This window comes from Manis javanica, chromosome 3, assembly GCF_040802235.1.
Source record: "Manis javanica isolate MJ-LG chromosome 3, MJ_LKY, whole genome shotgun sequence".
Lineage (NCBI taxonomy): Eukaryota > Metazoa > Chordata > Mammalia > Pholidota > Manidae > Manis > Manis javanica.
In genome coordinates this window covers 98213820-98239370 of record NC_133158.1, presented here as the reverse complement: position 1 = coordinate 98239370, position 25551 = coordinate 98213820, and the positions used below count along the sequence as shown (strand labels likewise).

The 25551-nt window shown below is 35.6% G+C and overlaps 1 protein-coding gene across 1 annotated transcript in view; it reads left to right on the top strand.

Annotated features, from left to right (window-relative positions):
* Positions 1 to 4413, top strand: part of LIPI (lipase I) — a 35277-nt gene extending 30864 nt beyond the window's left edge. The window contains 1 exon segment of the mRNA XM_073230469.1: positions 4236 to 4413. Coding sequence (XP_073086570.1) covers positions 4236 to 4413 — 178 coding nt within the window.
* Positions 4414 to 25551: the final 21138 nt, after the last annotated feature.

Sequence of the window (25551 nt, the reverse complement as noted above, 5' to 3'; positions counted from 1 at the left end):
AAAGACTATTTCATCATAGAATAACATTATTATAACCTTAGAAATGATATTCTGGGTTACAAGTCAGGCAAAATTTTGAAAATTGTGAGATAACCATTTTTAATATTAATCCTATAGATTTAATTTTCTTGAAATCAATAAAGGCCTTGCTGATAATTTAATCATCAGACAGACCTTGTAATACATGAGCACCAATTAGCCTTGCTTGTTTCTTAGATTTCAATCCAAATTCTTCACTTACAACAAAAACCATCTTTTATTAAGAGAAACTTTTTAAGTTCTTTCCACCTAATTTTAGCACTTATTGAATGTGTTATAATAAATAATATTATTCCATAATAGCTTATTACTTTAAATTACTTAAAATGGTGTGTATATGCATATATGCATACACACATATATATGATCCATTATTCTCAGACATACTTCATTAGCTTTTGAATTTACTTATTTAACAAGTATTCTTCAGTACCAACCAAACTTATTCAGGAATTTCACCAAATAATGGGGATTCAAACTTAAATATCAACGTTATCATTCTCAAAGATATCAGAGATTACTAGGGGAGACTAATACATAATTGCAGCTCTGGGTAATAAGTTGTATAAGTACCAGAATATTTACATGCTATTGGAGTACAGAGGAAGGAAGGAAGCATTTGCTGTTGCAGGGGAGGTACCGCAGTCAGGGATAGAGAGAGGGTGCTTTCAAAGGCATGCATGTAGGAAACTACCTGAGTTCAGTAACAGCACACAGACTGCAATCCTAGAACAGGTATTTCAAACTTGTTCAGAAGGCAAAGAATTTATGTCTTGATTTCCTTTACAAACATAATGGTCTATGTAGAATATTGACAGATATTGATGCATTTTATTCAAACCCTTAAATTAGTACATTTTTCATAAAAGCATATAAAATATAGAACACATATACCTGGTAAATCTAGTCTGGCCAATGGCTTATAGTTTTTCTACTAATAATTCTTTGCTAAGAAATTTAATCATGCTTTTGGATGTAAATTGTCTTAGAAGCAAGGGATGTCAGAGAATTTCAAATGATTTTTTACTTCCCTTTTCAAAATTAAAATAAGAATATTTGTTTGCTGTAGGAAATGTGTCATATTGTAGAAAATGAGAATCATCTGTATTATATCATTCAGGGATATTCACATTTACCATTTGGTTTATAACTATTCCTTCTCCTCCACTGGTACTCCTTTTACTCTTCTTTCTTCTTCCTGTAGATTCCCCCTGGCACACACACATTATTTTTTATTTAGAAAAATTAGGCTCATTGCAAATATGTTCTGCATCATGTTTATACCAAATGCTACAGTGATGATTGTTTTCTGTGTCACTAAAAATCACTTACACATTATAATATGATGCCAAATATATTAATACATCAATATAAGATTTTAAATGAAGTATCAATATTGGATATTTGGACTAGAATGATTCCCCAGTTGGATGAGTAGTGGGGAGATTAGAGTGGAATAAGTCCAGAGAGGTGGCTATTGTAAGAATTTATATCAAAGATGATGGTAGCCTGGACCAAGTCACTGAAAGTTGGTTTTTAGAATGTAGAATAGATGTGTTTTTATGACTAGTTCAATATGTGAAAGTGAAGGAAAAAAAAATCTAGAGAAACTTCAAGTTTTAAACTTGAGGAGTATTTAAATTACTGTGCCATTCACTGAGATAGGAGATACATGTCAAAGAGCCAATTTAATCATTTGATAAAATTTCTTGAGAGCATCTATAGGCTAAGCCTATACTAGAAATTAGAGATAAAATTTTGGACAAATTAAATTTCTCTTTACATAATTTCAGTTTGGTATAGCAGATGTACTTTACTAATACAAAATATACATAAAATAATGGCATTTTAATATTTTTTACTTTTTATCATTTTTATCATTCATCATTCCGCTATTCAAATAATTTTTAATGAGAATGTACATTGATCTAGGCATTGTGCTAAGTGCTATGGGTGCTGTGAAAAGAAAAACATATATGGTCCTACCCTCATTAAACTCACAGCCTAAAAGGATATAAAAGTAACCAAATAATTATAAAAATATGTTAGTAAAATGTGAAAAATGTCTTAAGCAAATTATAGTTGTATGGAAATATAAAATAGGAATGTGAGTCAGTTTGTAGGGTCACCAAAAGTTTCTCCGAGGACATTTCATATTAGTCAAGACCTAAGTGATGAGTGGGCCCTTTGTCTGTTTGGCTGCTTTCCAGGCAGATGGATGAACAAATGCGAAGGTCCTGAAGCAGGAGGGGGCATAGTCCATTTCAGGAGCTGAAGGGAGTTCATAATGTCTGAGAATAGAGGCATGGAAAGCAAGAGACAGAGAAAAGAGGTAGAGAGCACCTAGTTTTTGTAGCAACTAGAACTTGTAGGACATGTTCCAGGGTTTATATTTTATTCACTGGGAAAGTGAAAACCACTGAATTGTTTTAGTTGGGGAAGTCTGGTTGGAGCCAGGATTGGATTTTTATTTTTGAAAAAAAAATTGACCATTGTAGGTTTGAAAGGGAAAAGTGGATTCTTGCAAGAACCAATGGTGTTCTGAGATAGAATGCAGTGGAGTCAGAAAAATGAAGGTAGATTCTAAGCAGTTTAGGATATTTCATAGGTAAAGTCAGTAGGAATTTATGATAGATTAGTTGTAGGGGTTGAAAGGATGCTAGGTGAATCCTAGTTGACTGGCTTGAGTAATAGGTGGTAGTACCATTTTAAATGATAAGGAAATTAGTAAATTTTAGTATTTTTTTTTTTGTGAGGTGGGTGCTGAGGAAGATGCCAAATAGATTTGAACCTAGTGAGCTATAATCATTCTTAAAATATCCAAGTAGACATGGTGAATAATAGTAGATATGTATGTATGAATCTCAGTAGACAGGGCTTGCTAGAGGCACATATTTGGTGGTTACCAGCAAGCAGTTGGCATTTGAAACTATTGGAGCAGATGGAAATTCATGTGGGAAGACAAAATTCCCATATGGATACTGACTTTATGGTATCTCTGAGAAATCTAGCTTTTGGACAGAAACTGGGGATATGATCAATGACATTTTATTCTGTGAAAGAGGAGGTAGCACACTGCCAGCAGGGAGCAGAGATGGGCTTTGAGGGGGGTGATGACAAGTCTTTTTTGGCCCAGCTGCCCTGAAGAATCAAAACCAGGGTTGAGAAAGGGACAAATATAAGGTGGCACAAGTGCTGGATGCCCACTGGTTGCTCTTCAGCTGTTCTAGGTATGATTGTCACCTTTGCCTAAATAAGGAACAAATTGGAGGGGGAAATTATTTCAATGGATCTTCTGAAAAATTTCCTTCCTTTCTCTCCTCTTTCTCCTCTCCTCTCTTCTCTCCTTCCGTCCCTTTCATTCCTCCTCTTCCTTATCATCTTCCCCCTTCTTCTCTTTTTCTTTCTCCTTAGTGTTCCCTTTGGGGGTCAAGCAGACCCATGTTGACCTAAATGACTGCCAGCCACCACATTTCTGGCACATAGGGATGAGGAATTGAGTGGAGTGGTTGAAGAGTATTAACCTGCCTGTGTTTGCATTCAGTCTTTTTCACTAGCTTAGGAAAGGCACTTGTTTGCTCTGATACTGAGGGTTTTTTTTTATCTGTGAAATGGCACCACTAATGGTACATAATAAAAGGAGTTGTTCAGATAGTTCAATGAGATCAAATATGTCAAGCTTTATCACAGTTCTGAGGACCTTGTAAATGCCTAGGAAATTCTACTTATTAAATACTAACTTTATTTTTTATGTTGATCCTTAGGCTTTTGTAATTACTCCTTTAGTTCACAAATATTTTAAAAAATGGCACAGAATGATAAAGGATTATTATTTGAGTACCCAGTCTCTTCTAAAGAACTGTGATAGTTATTCATGGGTCTAAAAGAAATATAAGATTGCTTCTTTCATCTTCAAGAAATGTAAAATCTACATACCTAGTCAGAAAAGTGCCCCACTTTTTTCCTAAAAAGTATTTCCAAAATACTTGTGTATGAGGATGCATATATTATTTTTCTGTTTGTTCTAAATTACTGTTTAGGTTATTTTAATAAATACTTTGACAAATACTTATTGTTTGGCCTTTTCCCTATAAAATTGTTCTCCCTATCCTGCATTGTTAAGATTATATTGATTTTAGAGTTAAATTATATTCTAAATCTCTAATATGCTGAGTAATGTCAAGTTTTCTGTTTAGGAAGAACAAAGCATTTTATAAATTTCAAGAAGTCAAGATTCTTGCCCAATTTTTAAATGATGTAAATATTTCAAGCATTGCTTTGGCATATTTTCAGAGCTCAAATCAGCAATGTTCCACATGCAAATACCGCATCCGGTGTCTCATGTTAAAATCACTTACGTATCCAGAAAGGTAAGAGAACTAAATTCCCATTTCAGTTATCTTTTTTTTTAAATTAATTAATTCATTTATTTTGGTATCATTAATCTACAATTACATGAAGAATATTATGTTTACTAGGGTCCCCCCTTCACCAAATCCCCCCCCCCACAAACCCCATTACAGTACTGTCCATCAGCACAGTAAGATGTAGAATCACTGCTTGTCTTCTCTGTGTTGCACAGCTCTCCCCATGCACCCCCACACATTATACATGCTAATTGTAATTTCCCCTTTCTTTTCTCCCACCCTTATCCCTCCCTTCCCTCCCTTTCTCCCCAGTCCCTTTCCCTTTGGTAACTGTTAGTCCATTCTTAAGTTCTATGATTCTGCTGCTGTTTTGTTCCTTCAGTCTTTCTTTGTTCCTATAGTCTTTGGGTTTGAGGTGAGTCTCTTGTAAGCAGCATAGAAATGGGTCTTGCTTTTTTATCCATTCTATTATTCTGTGTCTTTTGATTGGTGCATTCAGTCCATTTACATTTAGGGTGATTATTGAAAGATATTTACTTATTGCCATTGCAGGCTTTAGATTCCTGGTTGCCAGAGGTTCAAGGTTAGCTTCTTTAGTATCTTACTGTCTAACTTAACTCCTTATTGAGCTCTTTTAAACACTGTCTGGTCATTCTTTATTTTTCTCCCTTCTTATTCCTCCTCCTCCGTTCTTTATATGTTGGTTGTTTTATTCTGTGCTCTTTTGTGCTTCCTTCAACTGCTTTTGTGGGTAGTTGATTATATTTTTTGACTTTAGTTAGTATTTGGTTGGTCTGCTTTCTTTGCTGTGATTTTATTTTCTCTGGTGACATCTATTTAGTTTTAGGAGTGCTCCATCTGGAGCAGTCCCTCTAAAATACCCTGTAGATGTGGTTTGTGGGAGGCAAATTCCCTCAACTTTTGCTTGTCTGGAAATTGTTTAATCCCTCTTTCATATTTCAATGATAATCATGCTGGATACAGTATTCTTGGTTCAAGGCCCTTCTGTTTCATTGCATTGAATATATCATGCCATTCTCTTCTGGCCTGTAAGGTTTCTTTTGAGAAGTGTGATGATAGCCTGATGGGTTTTCCTTTGTAGGTGACCTTTTTCCTCTCTCTAGCTGCCTTTGAAACTCTGTCCTTGTCCTTGATCTTTGCTGTTTTAATTATTATGTGTCTTGGTGTTGTCCTCCTTGGGTCCTTTCTGTTGGGAGTTCTGTACACTTCCATGGTCTGATTGATTATTTCCTCTCCCAGTTTGGGGAAGTTTTCAGCAATTATTTCTTCAAATACACTTTCTATCCCTTTTTCTCTCTCTTCTTCTTCTGGTACCCCTATAATATGGATATTGTTCCTTTTGGATTGGTCACACAGTTCTCTTAATATTGTTTCATTCCTGGAGATCCTTTTATCTCTCTCTGCATCAGCTTCTATGTGTTCCTGTTCGCCTGTTTCTATTCCATCAATGGCCTCTTGCATCTTATCCATTCTGTTTATAAATCCTTCCAGAGATTGTTTCATTTCTGTAATGTCCTTCTGGACATCATCCCTTAGCTCTCGCATATTTCTCTGCAGCTCCATCAGCATGGTTATGAGCTTTATTTTTAATTCTTTTTCAGGAAGACTGGTTAGGTCTATCTCCTTCTCAGGGTTTGCCTCTGTGATCTTGGTCTGTATCAATTTCTTCTGCCTTTTCATGGTGATAGATATATTTGTGGGGAGCTGGCGCATATGTTGGGTAAGAGAAAGTCCCTTCTTGCCAGTTTGTGGCCTTCCTCTCCTGGGAGAACAGCGGCCTCTAGTGGCTTGTGCTGGGCAGCTGCGTGCAAATGGGGCTTCTGATCTTGCCCAGCCACTATGGAGTTTATTTAGCTCTGCAGTTGCTGTGGGCGTGGCCTGCCTCCGGCTGCTTCTCCAATATGGTGGAGCTGCATTGGAGGGGGAACAGGCTGGAGGCTGTTTATCGTGGTGAAGGGCCTCTGAGCTGCACTGCTGGGGTTCAGGTGCCCAGAGTTCCCCAGGATTCCCAGCTGCTGGGCTAAATGTCCTGGGGCACTTCCATCCAGTTGTGTTGTCTCTGTCCCTTTAAGGCTTTCAAAAAGCACTCGACTGGCTTTTCTTTGTCCTGGGTGCACTGGCTGCGGGGACCCACTCACAGGTCTTACTGTCCTGTTTCCCTAGTTTCCAGGACCCCACGGACGCACTGTGTGTCTGCACTCCAGTGCGGATGGCTGGGGCTGGGTGTTCAGCAGTCCTGGGCTCCCTCTCCCTCCTCACTCCGACTCCTCTCCTCCTGCCCGGAGCTGGGGTGAGGGGCGCTCGGGTCCCGCCAGGCAGAGGCTTGTATCTTACCCCTTTCACCAGCTGCTGGGCTCTCACAGGTGTGGATGTAGTCTGGCTGTTGTCCTGTGTCTTCTCGTCTCTCTTTTAGGATTAGTTGTATTTGTTGCATTTTCAAAAATACATATGGTTTTGGGAGGAGATTTCTGCTGCCCTACTCATGCTGCCATCTTGGTTCTCTCTCTCAGTTATCTTTTAAACTTGAAAATATTAGTTTGTATTCAAATATCTGTTTATTGTATATTTCAAGTTATATTTTATATAAATATCAGAATACCTAAAAGGTTCAAAATGGACTTTTTGGTTTGGAGGAGATTTACTTTGGAATCATATTATACAAGCAAAGAAAAAACACACATGGTAATTTAATAAGACACAACAAAAGTGAAAAAAGTGAGACAAATATCTGCCTTAAAAGTTTTTCAGTAATTTATTATGTATACATATGTATTTGAAGAGTGGTTGAGAGTCCTTTTATATAGTTCTTTAAATGAGGTCCAATGGCTGAAAACTCTATAGTGAGACTTAGTCATAGGCAATTAGAAGTCATCATGACTTTTAGTGATCTTTTCTTCCTCCCAAATTTATATGATCTTTTCTTTCTCCCAAATTTATTAATCTTTATTTGGGAAGAGAAAAAAGCCTTTTTTCATCTGCCAAATGTAAGATTCTACAGGTTATTCTTGGAAATTCAACCCCAAGAATATACTGACAAGAGTAAGGCTATACACACACACACACACACACACACACACACACACACACACACACACACACACACACACAATCACATATGTATATACAGTAACAGCATAAGGATAATTTGTGACTCTACACTTTAGTTTTACAGTCATCTGGCTTTGTCGGTTATGTCACAGATGTCTCCGTTTCAAAAATGTGTGACATCATCTTGACTATGTAGGTACCACTTTTTGAAGATGATAGTATCTAGCAGTAGTTTTCTTAGACCATTTAATATTCTCTTCTTGGTTCCATGTTGTCACAACCAAAGAGGTTTTCCTACCATTGTTGTCCTCATGGTATTGGTGCACATTTTCACAGTGGCAGAATTCAGATTCCCATAGAAAACACCCCTACGGAGGCACTAAGAACCGCTAAGAGCTCTTTAATGGGTTGATCATCTGTCAACTTGGATTTGTGAGTTATTCTAACAGTGAGCATAAACTGAGAGCCAGTAGCAATGGGTTTGTGAATTTCTAAAAATCTGTCTTTTTTAGTTGACTGCAGTGCCTCCTCTTTATGTTCCTGTATTATATGTTTTATTTCCCAGTTATATATCTATGAATGTTGAACATAGTAAATAAGAATTTTTTGATAATAAAAATAATAAATCATTTAGATAAAGTCTACATCAACAGAGTTGGAAAAATCTTTGAAGCATAAGTTATTTTGTAAATTTTGGTATGAGAATGTTTATTCATCTAAAAATCAGTAAATTAGATTTCATCATAATGGAAAAAATCTAGGAGTACTACTATTTGCATTTGATTGAAATACTTACAAAAATACCAAAATATATGGACATTTTCAGTTAGGAATATTAGCAATATCATTCCCTGCAAAACTTTATCAGGGAGAGAAAAAGAGGCGGGGGTGGGTGAGGGAGAAGGATAGATGGTCGTGTTTGAAGGACTAGAGCTTTCATATTTTTAATCTTTAAGTGATTTCTGTATCTGTTATCTTAAAGATGCAAAGCCTCTACTGAACATATGAACGGAAACTACACTTGTAGTCCCCAAAACTAGGTTTTAAGGAGGCCAGGATTTTGTACCATCATATCCCCTATTCTCCCCCATAGTACCTCTCTGAGCATAAGGAAGATCAGTATAAGTAGAGAGGTGTAGAAGCTGTAGCTTTACATAGTCTGTTTCTGGCACTTAAATGTAAAGCACTGATACTGTCCCAGAATAAATTCTTCTCCCTATATGTCGTAAGTGGAAAGAGGAAAATTTCCTCCCCAGTCTTGAAGATACATATAATAAAAGTCTTGGCCAGGCATCAGAAATTTAGCTAAAATCTTTGTACATAAAATAGCTCAGAAGCTCAAAATGAGAAACAGAAATTTAGTTCTATACATGTGGATAGGACAAGAAAAGGAACGAAGGATAATTCACCCTTTGTGTATATGAGCAAATGCCAAGGCCTTGGGGATGGTGGGAAGGGGAGATGTTGGTCAGAGAGTATAGCCTTCCAGTTATAAGATAAATAAGTTATTGGGATCTAATGTATGTACAACACCATAATTATAGTTAACAATACTGTATTAGATACTTGGAAGTTGCAAAGAGAATAGATCTTAAATGTTCTTATCCCAAAAAAGAAGTGGTGATTATGTGGTATGGTGTAGGTGTTAGCTAACACTATGGTGGCAATCATTTTGCATTATATGAGTGTATCTAATCCACGTTGTATAACATTCTTACACAATGTTATATGTCAATTATATCTCAATAAAGCTGAATAATTAATTAATTACAAAAGAAATCTTACAAATCAGTAATAAAAGGATGAATGTATTACAGGGATAATTGGGCAGGGATACACAGGAGGAAATTAGCAAACTTTACAATAATGATCCGAGAGCTTTTATTTTTAATTTTTATTTTGTGATATAAATAATGTGTGGTGTGAGTACATAAACAAAATACACTCTCTCTAATATCTGTGGACATTATGCTGAGTGGACATTAATGCCTGAGATACTCCCACCCTACCTGTTTCCCCAAATGGCTAACTCATTAAACTTTCCACTACTGCTCAGGGGTGAAGCAAGTGGCCAGCTCTCTTACTTCCATCCGACCCCACCGTTTAACTATCTTTTTTATTATTGTTATGGTAAGAATGCTTAACAAAGGATATACTCTTTTAAATTTTTAAGTGCACAATACAGTATTATTTACCATAGGCACAATATTTTACAGCAAATAAAAAACAAACAAAAAAAGCTCTTACTATTACAAAAGAGAGAAAATCCAACCATGAATCCTTAAAGATAAAGGGATGCAGCTAGGTTTACCTGAAAATCACACAGAAGATTTGGCTCCTAGTTGGCCTCATGTAAAGGACCAAGGAGCCGCTTTGTGCCAACTCTTGGCTCTGTCATTACCTTGCTTTCACTCTCATTCTTCATGCCAAGTAAGCTGATACTTGATTCCAAGTTTAAATCCCAAATGAAAGAAAAAAATATAGAAGGGTTTTAAAGCCTTACTGCATCCCACCTCTTTGATTTATCAAGTATATATCTTTAAACCTTACACTGTGGTCAAGGAAATCGATTCTTCTGATTGGCCAAGCAAGTAAGTCCTTAGATTGGTTTATGTTTAACTCTGAGACAAGATGGGATCAAATTCATCCAAAGTTTATAGATTGAGAGTGGGATAAAGAACGATAAGGGTGATTTTACCAGAGACCATAGTATTAGTCAAAAGGGATAAATGCTTGGTGGCAGAAATAACAGACCCTACAGAGAGACTGAAAATATTTTGATAAGTCAGGCAAAATATTAATTAAAATTAGATTGTCTGGCTTGTAATGTACTCTGCTAAAGTTAAATTCTAATTTAATTTGAAAATATTCAGTATAATTCTGACTGGCTAACAGAAGTAACTTGTGAATGGAAGCAGTAAATGAATAGCTAAGCTGGAGGATTCAAATTCAAATCTTTCAAGATCTGGGTATTTCAAACAATTTTAGGATACATTAGTTTTTTAAAATAATTATGTTTATTGTTCTGTGTGGCTATAATGTAATAGTTTGTCTGATATGACATTGCGAGATTGAACATTGAAGTAATTCCTCAAATAATTTACTCCAGTATAACATGGAGAACTTATATATAGATTTAGATGCTTTGTTCTTTTTCAGATTAATTAAATTTTAAATCTATAATGTTGTAATTTTGAAAGGAATGCCTTACTTATGTCATTTTATCTTCTCTGGTTATTTGGTATTGCATGTAGTCTCAAGATTCTTTTGAAAATATTATACATAAAGCTTAGACTTAATGAAAGTGTTTGGTTCACAATAACCTTTAAGAAGAACTGTATTTAATTTGGAGAGAAACCTCAGAAAACCAATTTACAGTTTTATTATTTGTGCTGAAGTCCTTAATATTTCATTTTGTCTTTTACACTGCTTGGCTGTTGCCTCCCAACATTACTTTGGGAGAATGTGAGGATTGGAGTTCTAAAACTGCAGAGTGTTTAAAGGAAGCAATGTTGGCAAAACTATTTTACATTTTTACAAAGTTTATTCATCCATCCTGAAACCTGTCTCCCAGCTTCACTATCTGTACCTGCTTTTTTTCCTGGGTCTTCAGTGATGCTTCTTTCCTAGGTCAGGGAAATACTGAGAAGTGATAAAGAACAAGAACTACAAGGAATGTCAACAGTATAAGTAGCATGTGTGTTTCTATATGTAATGTAAGCTATGCCTTATATAAGAATTCAGTGGTTATAGTATGACTGAAAATGAGCTTTTATTTTATATACCAGTAGAGCCATTGTTGAACCAAAAGGTTATTATACCTAAATATTTTTAGAAATTCAACATTATATTAAGAGACGAGATATTTTATTCATATTTTACTTCTAAAATTATTTGTTCTAGATTAAAATTTTTATTGCACGTATATAAGAATTTTTTAAATATTTGTTAATCATAAGTGATTCTCTTAATTTATCTAAAACTTATTATGACATAATTCTAACTGGTAATTGTATAATTAGGTACTGCAATCAAGAATTTTTAACTTGTAATCATAAAAATTACAGCACATGTTTTTTTACTAACTATGGTGTAAGATACAATTATAGATAATACATAGCTACCCAATAATAAATACAAAACAAAATTTGATTAAAAGTACATTATATAAATGAATGAATAAATATAATAAAAAGTAAACATAAATATATTTTACAATTACAAAATGGTTTCTTTTCTTTCTATATTTTTCTTGTAATTTCTTCTATATTTTCAGTGGTATAATATAATTAACGTATGTATTTGGCTCATAGTAGATGCTCAATTAACAGCAATACTATTTTCCTTTTTTTCTTCCCTTCTCTTATTGGTTCCCAACTTAACAGAAACTCAGAGGTTTTAAATAATATGTCTAAGGTTTTTTTAATCTGAGAAGTGCTTTCCTAAGGATTTGAAACTTTCCTTAAGTTTTTGAATTTGTTGTTTGGCTTTTAGGTGCTGTTACTTTTACAGGAAAAAAAATTTTTTCACTAGTTAATATAGTCAATTATTCTCATTGTGGAACACTTGGAAAATTTATTTCATATGCAACTCTAGAAATGAGAGATAACACTTAATATTTTGTCATACTTGTAATCACACATCTTATAGTTGAATCATGAATTTAATTATTTACATTAAATTATAAGCAGCCTTTTTTGTGCAGAATCATGCAGTTTATTCACTGCTTAACTTCAAGGTCACTGTTCACATAGACAACAATATGAACACAATGTGCCTGGATTTGTACAACACCATGGACTTGGATGTAAACAATTTTTTATTTGAAACTTTAAATTAATGGCTATCATTATATGCCATCATTTGCAGAATAATTAGTTTTTCCTTTATTGGTAGGTATTTCATTTCTTCCCAATGTTTACTTATAAACACTGACTATGCATAGATAACTATCTGTACTTTAAGCAATTTCCTTGTTTTATATTCATACAAAGAACATTAAGGAGAAGGAACATATTCAAATCTATCTCCCACATGATGTTCAGACATTCATACAGAAAGCTGGTGAGCCTACAGACAGTTGTTTCTCTGTCAATGCATTTCTCTTTTTTTAAATCACTTTTCATAAGGGGAAAGGAAAGGTTAAAGCAGACAGATATATTCACTATTATATTTAACATACTATCTTTTCAATCATGTTTTACATAGACAAATGTTATATACAACTCATTCACTGGTTAAGTAAGAAAGGGTGAAATCATTGGGATATGATATAGAGTATAAAAGAAGCATTCATGTAATTTTAATATTTATGTAAAATCTAAACAGTGGACAGACTGAAATTTCTAAATTTCAGAGAATAATTGACTAAATTTCTAAATTTAAAAATTTAGATGATTGTTTCTACTCAGGGAAAAAAACTAAAATACATTTTGTGGGTGGTTAGCAAAACTCCTAATATCCCTCCTGGCTGGGAATGCTAACAGATGCATGGATGAAAGTATGCTTTGAGTTTAATTACCTAGATAATTGCCATAACCATGTAGTTGCTTTTCCTACTTATATCTGTCCATACAGATAATATGCAATTAATGAGAATTAGTACTGCCAAATTATTGGCAGTGTGAGTTATAAAAATGTAATGCCTTATGGTCCAGATTAAACTGTGTATGCACTCAACCAGTAATTATCCCTCTGTAACAAACTGTGATAGAGACTATGACATAGTTCTCCTCCTGGGCATTTCTGGAAGAGTAGGGATTTGAAATGTAGGGACTGAGAGGAATATTCCTAGTGGAAGTGACCTGGGATGACCCCTGAGAAAAGCTGGAGTAACCTTCTTTTTAAAAACTTTACTTAACAGTAAAATGTTTTGATATACAATCCCATGAATTTTTATAAATTCATAGAATCATTAATCACCACCACAATCAAGATACAGAACATTTCCATCAATCACAAAAACTGCCTTGTGCTGACCCTTTTTTCCAACCCTACTCCCCACTTCCATTCTCTGGCAATTACTGTACCTAGTTTTGCCTTTTCCAGAACATTATCTCAATGGAATCATATAGTATGTAGCATTTTAAGTGTAGCCTCTTTCATTTGATTTCATAAATTAAAAAAAAATTCATCCATGATGTTACTTAAATCAATGGAATGTTATTTGTGAATAGCTTTTAGTGTATGGATATACCATATATGTACATATAAGTGAATAGAATTTCATTGTACGGATATACCATCTCCAAATGTGGATATGGATGAAGTTTATCCATTTATCAGTTGGAGGACATATGTTTGTTCACAATTTTTGATCTCTATGAATAAAGTCAACATAAATATTTGCATGCAGGCTTTTATGTGAATACAAGTTTTCATTTCTCTTGGATAAATACCTGAAAGTGAGATTGTTGGGTCAGTCAGCAATTTAATTGTATATATAACTTTATAAGAAACTGCCAAACTTTTTTTCCAAATTGACTGTACATTTTGCACTCCCATGAGCACTTACCAGAGTTCTGTTGCTTTCTTGCACTAAAGCTGCACCATCCCCAGTTTTTTGTTGGTGTTGTGTGATTTTAATTTTCACTAGTTTAATAGGTGTGTAGAGGTATCTCATCAGTGTTTTTACTTATTTATTTATTTTTAATTTTTTAATTTTTTAAATTAAGGTATTATTGATATACACTCTTATGAAGGTTTCACATGAAAAAACAATGTGGTTACTACATTCACCCATGTTATCATGTCCTCCCCATACCCCAATACACTGCCCATCAGTATAGTAAGATGCCACAGAGTCACTATTTGCCTTTCTCTGTGCTACACTATCTTCACCATGATCCCCCCGACACCATGTGTGCAATCATAATACCCTTCAGTCCCCTTCTCCCTCCCTTCCCACTCAACCTCCCCCATCCCTCACCCCCCTTTGGTAACTACTAGTCCCTTCTTGAAGTCTGTGAGTTTGTTGCTGTTTTGTACCTTCAGTTTTGCTTCATTGTTATACTCCACAAATGAGGGAAATCATTTGGCACTTGTCTTTTTCCACCTGGCTTATTTCACTGAGCATAATATCCTCTAGCTCCATCCAGGTTGTTGCAAATGACAGCATTTGTTTCTTTCTTATGGATGAATAGTATTCCATTGTGTATACGTACCACATCTTCTTTATCCATTCATCTACTGATGGACACTTGGGTTGCTTCCATATCTTGGCTATTGTAAATTGTGCTGCAATAAACATAGGGGTGCATATGTCTTTTTGAATCTGAGAAATTATATTCTTTGGGTAAATTCCAAGGAGTGTAATTCCCAGGTAAAATGGTATTTCAGTTTTTAGTTTTTTGAGAAACTTCCATATTGCTTTCCACAATGGTTGAACTTGCTTACATTCTCACCAGCATTTGTTGTTCTTAATCTTTTTGATACTGGCCATCCTAACTGGTGTGAGGTGATATCTCATTGTGGTTTTTATTTGGATTTCTCTGATAATTAGGGAAATGTGGAGCATCTTTTCATGTGCCTGTTGTCCATCTAAATTTCTCCTTTGGAGAATTGTCTTTTCATATCCTCTGCCCATTTTTTAATTGGACTATTTGCTTTTTGGGTTTTAAGGTATATGAATTCTTTATATATTTTGGATGTTAACCCCTTGCCAGATATGTTGTTTAAAAATATCTTCTCCCATACTGTAGGATGCCTTTTTGTTCTGTTGATGGTGTCCTTTGCTGTACAGAAGCTTTTTAGTTTGATGTAGTCCCATGTGTTCATTTTTACTTTTGTTTCCCTTGCCTGAAGAGATGTGTTCAGAAAAAAGTTGCTCATGTTTATATTCAGGAGATCTTTGCCTATGTTTTCTTTTAAGAGTTTTATGGTTTCATGACTTACATTCAGGTCTATAATCCATTTCAAGTTTACTATGGGGATAGACAACAATCCAGTTTCATTCTCTTGCATGTAGCTGTCCAGTTTTGCCAATACAAGCTGTTGAAGAGGCTGTTATTTCCCCATTCTATGTCCATAGATCCTTTATCTTAAATTAATTGACCATATATGCTTGGGTTTATATCTGGGCTCTCTAGTCTGTTCCATTGGTCTATGGGTCTTTTCTTATGCCAGTACCAAATTGTCTTGATTACTGTAGCTTTGTAGTAGAGCTTGAAATTGGGGAGCATAATCCTCCCGGCTTTATTCTTCCTTCTCAGGATTGCTTTGGCTATTCTGAGTCTTTGTGGTTCCATATGAATTTTAGAATGATTTTCTCTAGTTCATTGAAGAATGCTGTTGGTATTTTGATAGGGATTGCATTGAATCTGTAGAGTGCTTTAGGCAGGATGGCCATTTTGACAATATTAATTCTTCCTATCCATGAGCACAGGATGTGTTTCCATTTATTGGTATCTTCTTTAATTTCTCTCATGAGTGTCTTGTTTTCAGAGTACATGTCTTTCACTTCCTTTGTTAGGTTTATCCCTAGATATATTCTTCTTTTTGATGCAATTGTGAATGGAATTCTTTTCCTGATTTCTCTTTCTGCTAGCTAATCATTAGTGTGTAGGAATGCAACAGATTTCTGCATATTAATGTTGTATCCTGCAACTTTGCTGAATTCAGATATTAGATCTAGTAGTTTTGGAGTGTATTCTTTAGGGTTTTTTATGTACAATGTCATGTCATCTGCAAACTGTGACAGTTTAACTTCTTCTTTGCCAATCTGGTTGCCTTTTATTTCTTTGTGCTGTCTAATTGCCATACCTAAGACTTCCAGAACTATGTTGAATTAAGTGGAGAGAGTGGGCATCCTTGTCTTCTTCCCTATCTTAAAGGAAATGCTTTCATCTTCTCAGTGTTAAGTATGATGGTGGCTGTGGGTTTGCCATATATGGCCTTTATTATGTTGATGTAGTTGCCCTCTATACCCATCATGAATGGATGTTGAATTTTTTCAAATGCTTTTTCACCATCTATGGAGATGATCATGTGGTTTTTGTCCTTTTTGTTGATGTGATGGATGATGTTAATGGATTTTCTAATATTGTACCATCCTTGTCATTGGTGTTTTTAATTTGCATTTCTCAAATAACAAATGATGTTGATGGCCAGTGCCATTTAATTTAATGGAATTATTATATGGTTGGGTTCAGGTCTATCATCTTGCTATTTTTGTTCTCTATTTTTTCTGTCTTTTTTTGCCATTTTTCTTATTGTCTGCCTTCTTTTGATAAATTGGGTAGTTTCTTAATTGCCTTTTATCCCTTCTTTAGGTTTTTTACATATGGTTCATGCAGAAACAAGGAGAAAGTGCTCCACTTTTTGCCTAGGGATTTAAGCAGTGCTGCCTGGGCTTCTTTCTGACAGTCCTGGAAAACAGCTCTCTCAGTTTCTACTTCAGCCCTTCACAGGCCTCTGACTCTAGTCCAGCCATACCTTCTCTCTTTTCACCAATGCATTTGCTCACAAACTTACCACATTCTTAAAGAAAACCTCAAATCCTCATGTAATTTTCTAATCCCCTTCCACCTCCCACTAATTAACTCGCCAGACATCCCTGGAACTTTTGAGTTTTGGTTTGTGACATTAATGACATTTAAAATCAAATAAAATGTACTTTAGATATGCTAGGAGCAGAAATCCTGCTTCAGTATTCCTGTTGGCTTTAGGACCCGGGGTAGCAGAAATGGTTGCCAACTTGTCTTATAGCAGATTAAAGGATCCTAAAGCCCTCATAATAGAACTTTCTTGCTATAGGTAATAGAATCTCCCAAAGATAACTTGAAAACATAAGCTTATAAAATGTTTAGGTTTCCATATTGCACTATCTTCTCCAGTACCCTAATTTTTTCTGCTTATTTTTTTTCAAGTTGCAGGTTAATAAGGATAGCAACCTTTAGAACTTGTTTTGGTAATGAGAGAAGTAATTGCCTCTGACCCTCAAATTCATCATCTTCAAGCAATATTTTTAATATTTTTTTTTTCAAATTTATGGAAATTATAGACCAAAAATAGAAGAAAAAATGCACTTTTCAGAGGACCACAAGGATGCGCAGGTATTTTGTAGCAATTATCTGGACAACAAAAGGAGCAAATAGCCATTATGCGCAACATATGTTACACTTGTCTGCTTTGAGGGCATGATGTTCCAGATCAGATACAGAAGGAACAGACAGATGAGGTGTCCACATTCTTTTCCTTGAGGATGCCTATTTGGCAAGGGTCAAAAACTGGACTTACTGTTTTCAAAGTTCTCTCAGCAACATAGTTTGATTACTTTTAGGCTAATTTTAGGTTTTATCTAATTAAGTACTATATTACCTATTTTATCGATGTGCCTTCTTTGTGTTTCCATTGAATGATAAACTTTACATTTAAAAAATAAAACACCAATAAAGGAACAACTCTTACCTTTGTTACTCACAGTGGTTGACTGAAATGACAAGTGGACATAAGCAAAGGCCAGCTGGATTTTGCTTGTTTTAATAAACTACATTTAAATAAACAAATTATATCATCCACATAGGCTGTAATAGATTCTAAGTTACTAGATAATTGTGTAATATTGTGTATTTGTGTGTGTGTCCAATACAGATGCACAATTATTTGTAATCAATTACTTTCATAAAATTTGTATCTTAGACATTAATCCTATTTTTTCACATGGTTAAAAATGAATGGTTAGAGTAATAATGCTATGTACATAATAAGCACTTACCATGTGCTAATCTTTTCTTTAAGTCCTTGACTTACATATTTCATTTAGTTCTTACAGTCCCCTATAAGTTGGTTGCTTTTTTCACCTTCAGCAACTGAGGGGATAAAAAGAGGGAAAAAAATCCTGAGATGATTGACAGTACTTGAAAGACATGTTTGTTATATTTTGATTGCTATCTATTGAGTATATAATAGTGTATAGTAATATCTATTGATATTACTGTAAGTGATATAATATGTAAGTGTTTGTGAATGAATAAATGGCTGGATGGGTGAACAGGAAATCAAGTCCTTTGGAGAAGAAGTGAAGGATAAAAAGGGAAAACCTGACTCTGAGAAACTACGATGTGGCTGGTGAGTGCCTGCCACCTGGGGCTTGCTGAGTGTGCTTTTAGGATCTTAGAATGAGGACTCCACTAAACATTACCAGATACCTGAGTCCTGCCCCAAAACAATACAACTGGCCTCTCCAGGTGGCATAAGTGACATTGTCAGAGAACATTTGGAGATGAGTTTGGGGTTATGAAGTACAGGACTTAAAGGCACAAGTAACATTTTCATTCATAGTTTCTTTTTTCCTGTGAACATGTGGGACATGAAAAAGAATGAATATGGGAGGTGAACAGCTGGTTATGCAGATGGTGTTGGATTGAATTTGGATTTCTGTAGCATGGCTTAAGTTTCTGCAATGCTAAGCTCTTGGCTAGGGGTAGAATTGCATCTCATAGGGACACGGAAGAATGTGTTTGCATTTAGGCTAGCAGTCATGATTAGAGTGCTTTAAATGGAACATAATATTGCAGAAAGTGTTAGAAGATTCAAATCAACATATCATTCACCCAGATTCAGTAGGACCCTATTGAATTCACTTCCAGCTTTAATGTTTCATCCCCAACAGCACCTTCTAGTTCTTACCTCTGATTGGCCCTCACACCTTCCCTCACACTTTGGCCCTTTCCTGGCCTTTTCCATGGTTAACTTGTTACCCCTCTCAAGCTCACTCTTCCTCTGCTTTTGCCCCCTCTGCTGTTTCATGTCTTTCTTACAGTATGGGGTGTTTTAACTCAAGTTTGCTCATTTGTTTGTATCCATCACTAGAATGTGCGCTTGCCTAAGAGAAGGAAATCTGGCATTAGACATTTTTCATTTTCAGGGTCTAGACAAATGCCTGGCCTGTAACAGGGGCTGCATAAATATTTGTTGAATGATAAATGCAAAATTAAATAAATGAATCAGTAAGTTTCTTTTTTAGCTTAAAAGGGAAGAGAGTGGGCAGAGACCAGTGATTACAGGCTATTTAGTAGAACAAAATGTTTAAAAGTGGTTCTGGTTAGAGATCAAAGAGCTCTCACAGTACAGCAAATTTAAGATTACTTGTGCCTTAAACTGTTTTCTAAAAATTTAGTAAAACCAGATTTTAATATTTGATGGTAGTCAAGACAAATAAAATATTTAAGAATAATTTGCACTTAGAATTGTATTTTAAAAGTTCTCCAATAATATCACTAAAGTATTAAAACCTTGTTAGCCCAAACACATAGAAGAGTTATAAATTAATAACTCTCTAGTGAAAGAGAAAATTTGAAGGTGAAAGAGCAAAGTCTACTGCAGACAAAAGTCCTGAAATCACTGGACCTTTATCAGTTGAATTGTCGTAAGTTTTCAAAGGATTTTTTTTACTCTCCAGTATTTGTTAGTATTGTGTTAGTCTTTAATACTTGGTAGGAGAGATTTTTATTTGGGAAAATGTCTATGGATAAAGTTTCCATGATGAGACTTGTCAAAGTAAATGAAGAATAAAAAGCTAGAAAGTGGGCTTACTGAGTGGGAGGATATGGGATGAGAAAAAGAGTGACAGAGAGTTTTGGAATTTATTAGGAACACATTTCATTGTAATGATCCAACTAAATGTATTATCAGAACCTTATGACCTAGGGCACCACCCCAAGAAACTTACATTGTAAAAGACAAGGTACAGTTTCTGTTAAATAGTGATTTTCTGAATATAGGGGCTATCTTATTTCAAACTTTTTTCCCCACACAGACTTTACCAAAAAATAACACTTGATCAGTATTTATACATTTCAGTATGGCACAGTTTTTGGAAGACACCTCAGAGTGATGACGATGACACCCAGCGGTGCTGGATTCATCCTTCTTGCCCTTCCCAGGGAGCAAGTCAAGGAAATACAGAGAGAATCTGGGTTTGAAAATCTCTGTAATCTAGGAAAGTTAATCACAGTCTTCCAAAGTTCAGGAAGAAATTGTAATAATCAAACAACAGTGGAAATTGAGGCAGGTAGTTTAGCTGAGAAGGGGAGAGAAGAGGTGGTCCACTGCACTGATTCCATTTTACCTCCCAGCTAGATGTGTATGATCATTTATCTACTGAATAGTAACAACTTTTTGAGGGCAAGAAAATCTTCACTCTCCACCACATTCTCCCCCACTTTTCTGCTTTCCAGTCATCAGATGCCCACAAATCCAGGAAAATTATGTTACTGGAAACATATGGACAGGTTTGCTACCTGTGGTAGATTGCTTCGGGAATGACTCCCAATTTGTTAAAATTTCCCTGTGATCCCTCCTGTAGGTGACCCCCAATACCCTGGCTCTGGGCTTGAATAGTGTCTTCCTTTGGCCACTGGGGCAACAGCAAACAGGCTGAGACCAGAAAAGTACTTGCTGCCGCTGGATCCCAGAGAATCATGTTACAATGCCCAAGCTGGGCTGCCAGAAGGGTGAGATATCGAACTGAGAAGTGAGACACTCCAGGCAATGGCTACCACTCAGCAGATTGACCATAGAAACTGGCAGAGTGGGCCCAGACCTGGAGAAATACAACGGACCCACATAATCACGAACTAAATAAATGTGGTTGTTTCAAGTCACTGTTGTGGGATGGTTTGTCATGCAGCTAAAAGTAAGTAATATACTATCTGAAAGATGAAACAGGTAGAGCTGGATGGTGGCAAGACAAACTATATGCAGTTTCTAGAGAATGTGTTATAGAATGTGTAAATTAGGCATTCATTAATTCTACATCTAGTGAGGTATTCATTAATTCATTCATGAATTCATTTATCAGATATGCATCAAATGTATATTATGTGCCTGATATTTTGCTGGAGAGAAAGCTGAAAACAAAAAACCAGGTTCTTGAACACAGCAAGCTTGACTTCTTGAGCTCAGTGGTAAAGCAGGGAATAAATAAGGTAACAGAAATGTAACTTCAGAGAGTGTCAGGGCAGTGAGAAAAATAACAGTGAAAAGAAATAGTGATATTAGAGAAATATTGGAGTTTGTTTAAATGGTCAAGGAACACTTTCCTGGGAGGGTAATATTAGAGCAGAGGTCTGAATGCTAAGGTAGAGCCACTCATACAAGGACCTGGGGAGCAGCATTTCCAGAAGAGGGTACAGCAAAAAGTGTGGTGGAGGAATAATAAGGCCAGTGGAGCTGGGAGTTTAGCAATCCAGAGACAAGAGTTGTAGGAGTTGAGGCACGTATCATTAGCAGGAACCAGATTTTTAATATCATCTTGGTCAGGTTTGGTCAGTAGTTTAGATTTTGTTCTAAATATAGTATATAATTGTTGGTATGATTCAAGCATGAGAATAACCATGTCTTTGTTACATTATTGAACGGGGACTTCAGGTAGCCTGGTAAGTTTGGACACAGGGACACCACTAAGGAGGCTGAGTGATCATGGTGGCTTGGTGTATGCTGGATTTTACGGCAGATGTAGTATTGGACTCAGTATTTTGAAGGTAGAACCATGACCATACCAAATATGAAAAATAAGGCAAATATAGGTCCAGTATGTTCACATCTCAACTAATTATATCTGCAAAGACCATATTTCCAAATAAGATCACATGTGGAGGTTTTGGGTGGATATATATTTTGGGAGGACACTATTCAAACTAGTGCAAAATCTAAATACTCACCTCAAAGAAGTGGAAGGACAAAATAGAACTTTATTAAAATGGAAATGAAACATTTTTATGATGATAAAATAATATGTATCTTAAACCAACAGTTCTCACCTTAGCTAGCAATACAGCAACCAAGTGACTCCTTTTGAAATTCAGCATCAAGGTAAGGAAAGCTGTGGTCACTATTGTTAGTTATTTTTATCTGGAAATTTTGCCCAAAGCAACAAAATGTAAAATGGAAATATATATGTATGTATTGTATATATATATATATACACACTATATAATAGACAAAGAAGATATATATGATGTATATTTTATTTAAGTATATCATATAATTTAGTAATATATTATATATATTACTACCATTTGCCAGCAATGCTAACTTTGAGTCCTCCTTTCAAAATTATTACTAGATGATAATACTGTCTACCAACAAAACACAATAGAATCAGCTACTGTTGTAACAAATAAGAGTGCAGTAGAGTGGTAGGGCATAAAGGAACACAGAGAAGATAATAACACCCCTATATTAGCTAGAAAATGTCAAATGACAATTGTAAAAGAGATGTAATTAATATCAGCAGTAAAGCATAGTATACTTTGTATGTTTATGAAACATTGACTTTTTCTGTTTATTAACACCAATTATAGAAAATGAAAAATGAAAACGAAATTCAAAAATAATAAAATCTTATCCCTATCATCCTTACTTTTATTTCTTTCTCTCCTTACTTCACTGATTCACTCCAAACACGTATCTATGTACAAAAATGTACATTAAAATTTTTTAGATCATACTTGTGATTCTCACTTCTTGTCTGACACCAAATGCAGTGGTGTCTTTTTTCCCTACATGTATATACATATGTATAACAGCAATAATATTATGCACAGCAGTAATAGTAGTACAACTCCATTTGAGTACCTGGACCCAATTCCCATGTGTGTAAATATATGGTAGGGGGGGTCTTCCCACACATACTAACACCAAGCAATTCTCGAACACCAGCAGGGTGTTGGAGAACTCAACTCAATTCTGATGCTATCTGCCCGGAAACAGCACCAGATTCCCAGGTTAAGGGCTCCGTCCTACAAGACTGCCTTCCACCCCAACATCTTACCCCCAAGAGGCCGGTTGCAAGCCCCAGGCAATTAACCCTGTGCTTCTGACCTACCGGCTAGAGCTTGAAGGTTCCCACAATCTCCCCCTCAAGTTAGCTTAGTTTGCTAAAGTAGCTCACAGAACTCAGGAAAACACATTTACCAGTTTAATAAAGGGTACCATAAAGGATGCAAATGAAGAGATACAGAGGGCAAGGTCTCAAATAAAGGAGCTTCTATCCTTGTGGAGCTTGGGTCCTGACTCAGTGGCACATGGAGGTATTCTGGTTCCCCAAGCATAAAAGCTCTTTCTGACCAAGAAGCAGGACCAACTGAGCAGAGCAGACAGAGCAGAGAGAGGAGCTCTTTTCCAGGGGTTTTTGTCAGTGTTTCATTGCATAGTCATGATTAACTTAATTATTATCCTTTGGCTGATTCAACCTCCAGCCTCCACCCTTGGGTGAGGGTCCCAAAGCCTCTAATTAACATGGCACAAACCCATTTCACCTTTAAAAGTGCAGTGTTTTCAGGAGTTGTGGATGAAGACCAAATATACCTGGGAAATATGTATTTGGTCATCTGAATGACCAAATATGTATTTCCTATGACTCATTCTATCATAATACTTATCAATAATTTAGAAGGGTCTGAGATACAACCCTACTTGCAAGTTATTCTGCCACAGTTTTATGGATGCTGGCTGTAGATTTCTGGCTCAGAGGAAAAAGAACCTGTTGCCCACAGTACAGATAGCATAGCCAGAGTATACAACTCTCACAGGGCTACACAGAGAGAGCAACCCCAGGCTTAGGAAACCCAAAACTTTTATTATGGCCGTTCCTTTGCCAGAACTTTACCTAGATGGATACATTATCTGTATTTTATTGAGCAGTAAAAAACCCCTTTCTCTGCTTCAGAAGAAGATACTGTTTCTGTATTCCAAGGTTGTTTTCTATGTAGACATCCTTGCAAAGATATTCAGGAGAAGGAGGTCAGTACTTGCAAACTGGACAGAAATTAGAGAGACCCAAGAGTTGTATCCCCCCCAATCCAGTGTTTTAAAACCAGTGTTTTTCTACATAATAATATGCCTTTAAAATTATTCCAATTTCTGAGTCTAGAAGGATACTATTAATTTGATTTTATTTAGTACTACATTAAATACTGATTGTAATAACCAAGCTATTAATTTTATAGTATTAACAAAGTGTAACAATAATATTGTGAAGTGACATGTCTACATAATGCCAATCATAATACCTGTTTGGAGTGTAATGATTATTTTCTGATATAAAGTTGCTAGATATAAAGAGATTGGAATAAATAAATGATAAATTTTCAAATGTAGGTGGAGTAAGTGTAATTGGTCTCTGAGAAAAAAGATTTTTTATACAATTTTTAAAAATTAAGGTATTATTGATATACACTCTTATGAAGGTTTCACATGAAAAACAATGTGGTTACTACATTCACCCATATTAACGAGTCCACCCCCCCATACCCCATTACAGTCACTGTCCATCAGTGTAGTGAGATGCCACAGTCATTACTTGTCTTCTCTGTGCTACACTGTCTTCCCCATGATCCCCCCTATACACCATGTGTACCAATCATAATACCCCTCAATCCCCTTCTCCCTCCCTCCCCACCTGCCTTCCCACCCACCTCCCTTTTGGTAACCGCTAGTCCCTTCTTGGAGTCTGTGAGTCTGCTGCTGTTTTGTTCCTTCAGTTTTGCTTTGTTATACTCTACAAATGAGGATAATCACCAGCTGTTATGGTATTAGGAACAATCTAAATTAAACTCAATGTGGAACATCTACGTTCAAGGCTACCAAGTGAAAGCTAAGCAAAGTAGTCCATAGGTTTCCCTACATTTAACCCAGAGGAGCCTGAGAATGGGATTATTTTTAAGACATTTTTATATCCAGATTGTAAATACTCTACTTCCTCTATGTATTATCAGATTAAGTGGATCAGTTTTAACTGTGGAATAAACATACAAACTATATATTTAGGCATAAAAAGTTGTGATGAATAATTTATAGGAGAAAAACTACTATGTTTCTGTCACTGTCACTATTTCCTTTGTGAAATCTCCTAAAATGAGATTTTACAAAAATTTTACAGAAGGAAATTGGTTGTCTCTCAGGACTTCAAGTCTTGAGTACCTCTGGGTACATTTTCACAGAGCTGGAATGTCTAGGATTCTAACACTGTTAGGGGATGACTCCTACAGCAGAGCTTGATGATTAAGAGTTGTTTCAAGTCCAAGTTCAGGAATCAAGTCTTCCTGAGTTCAAATCTTGGATTAACTACTCA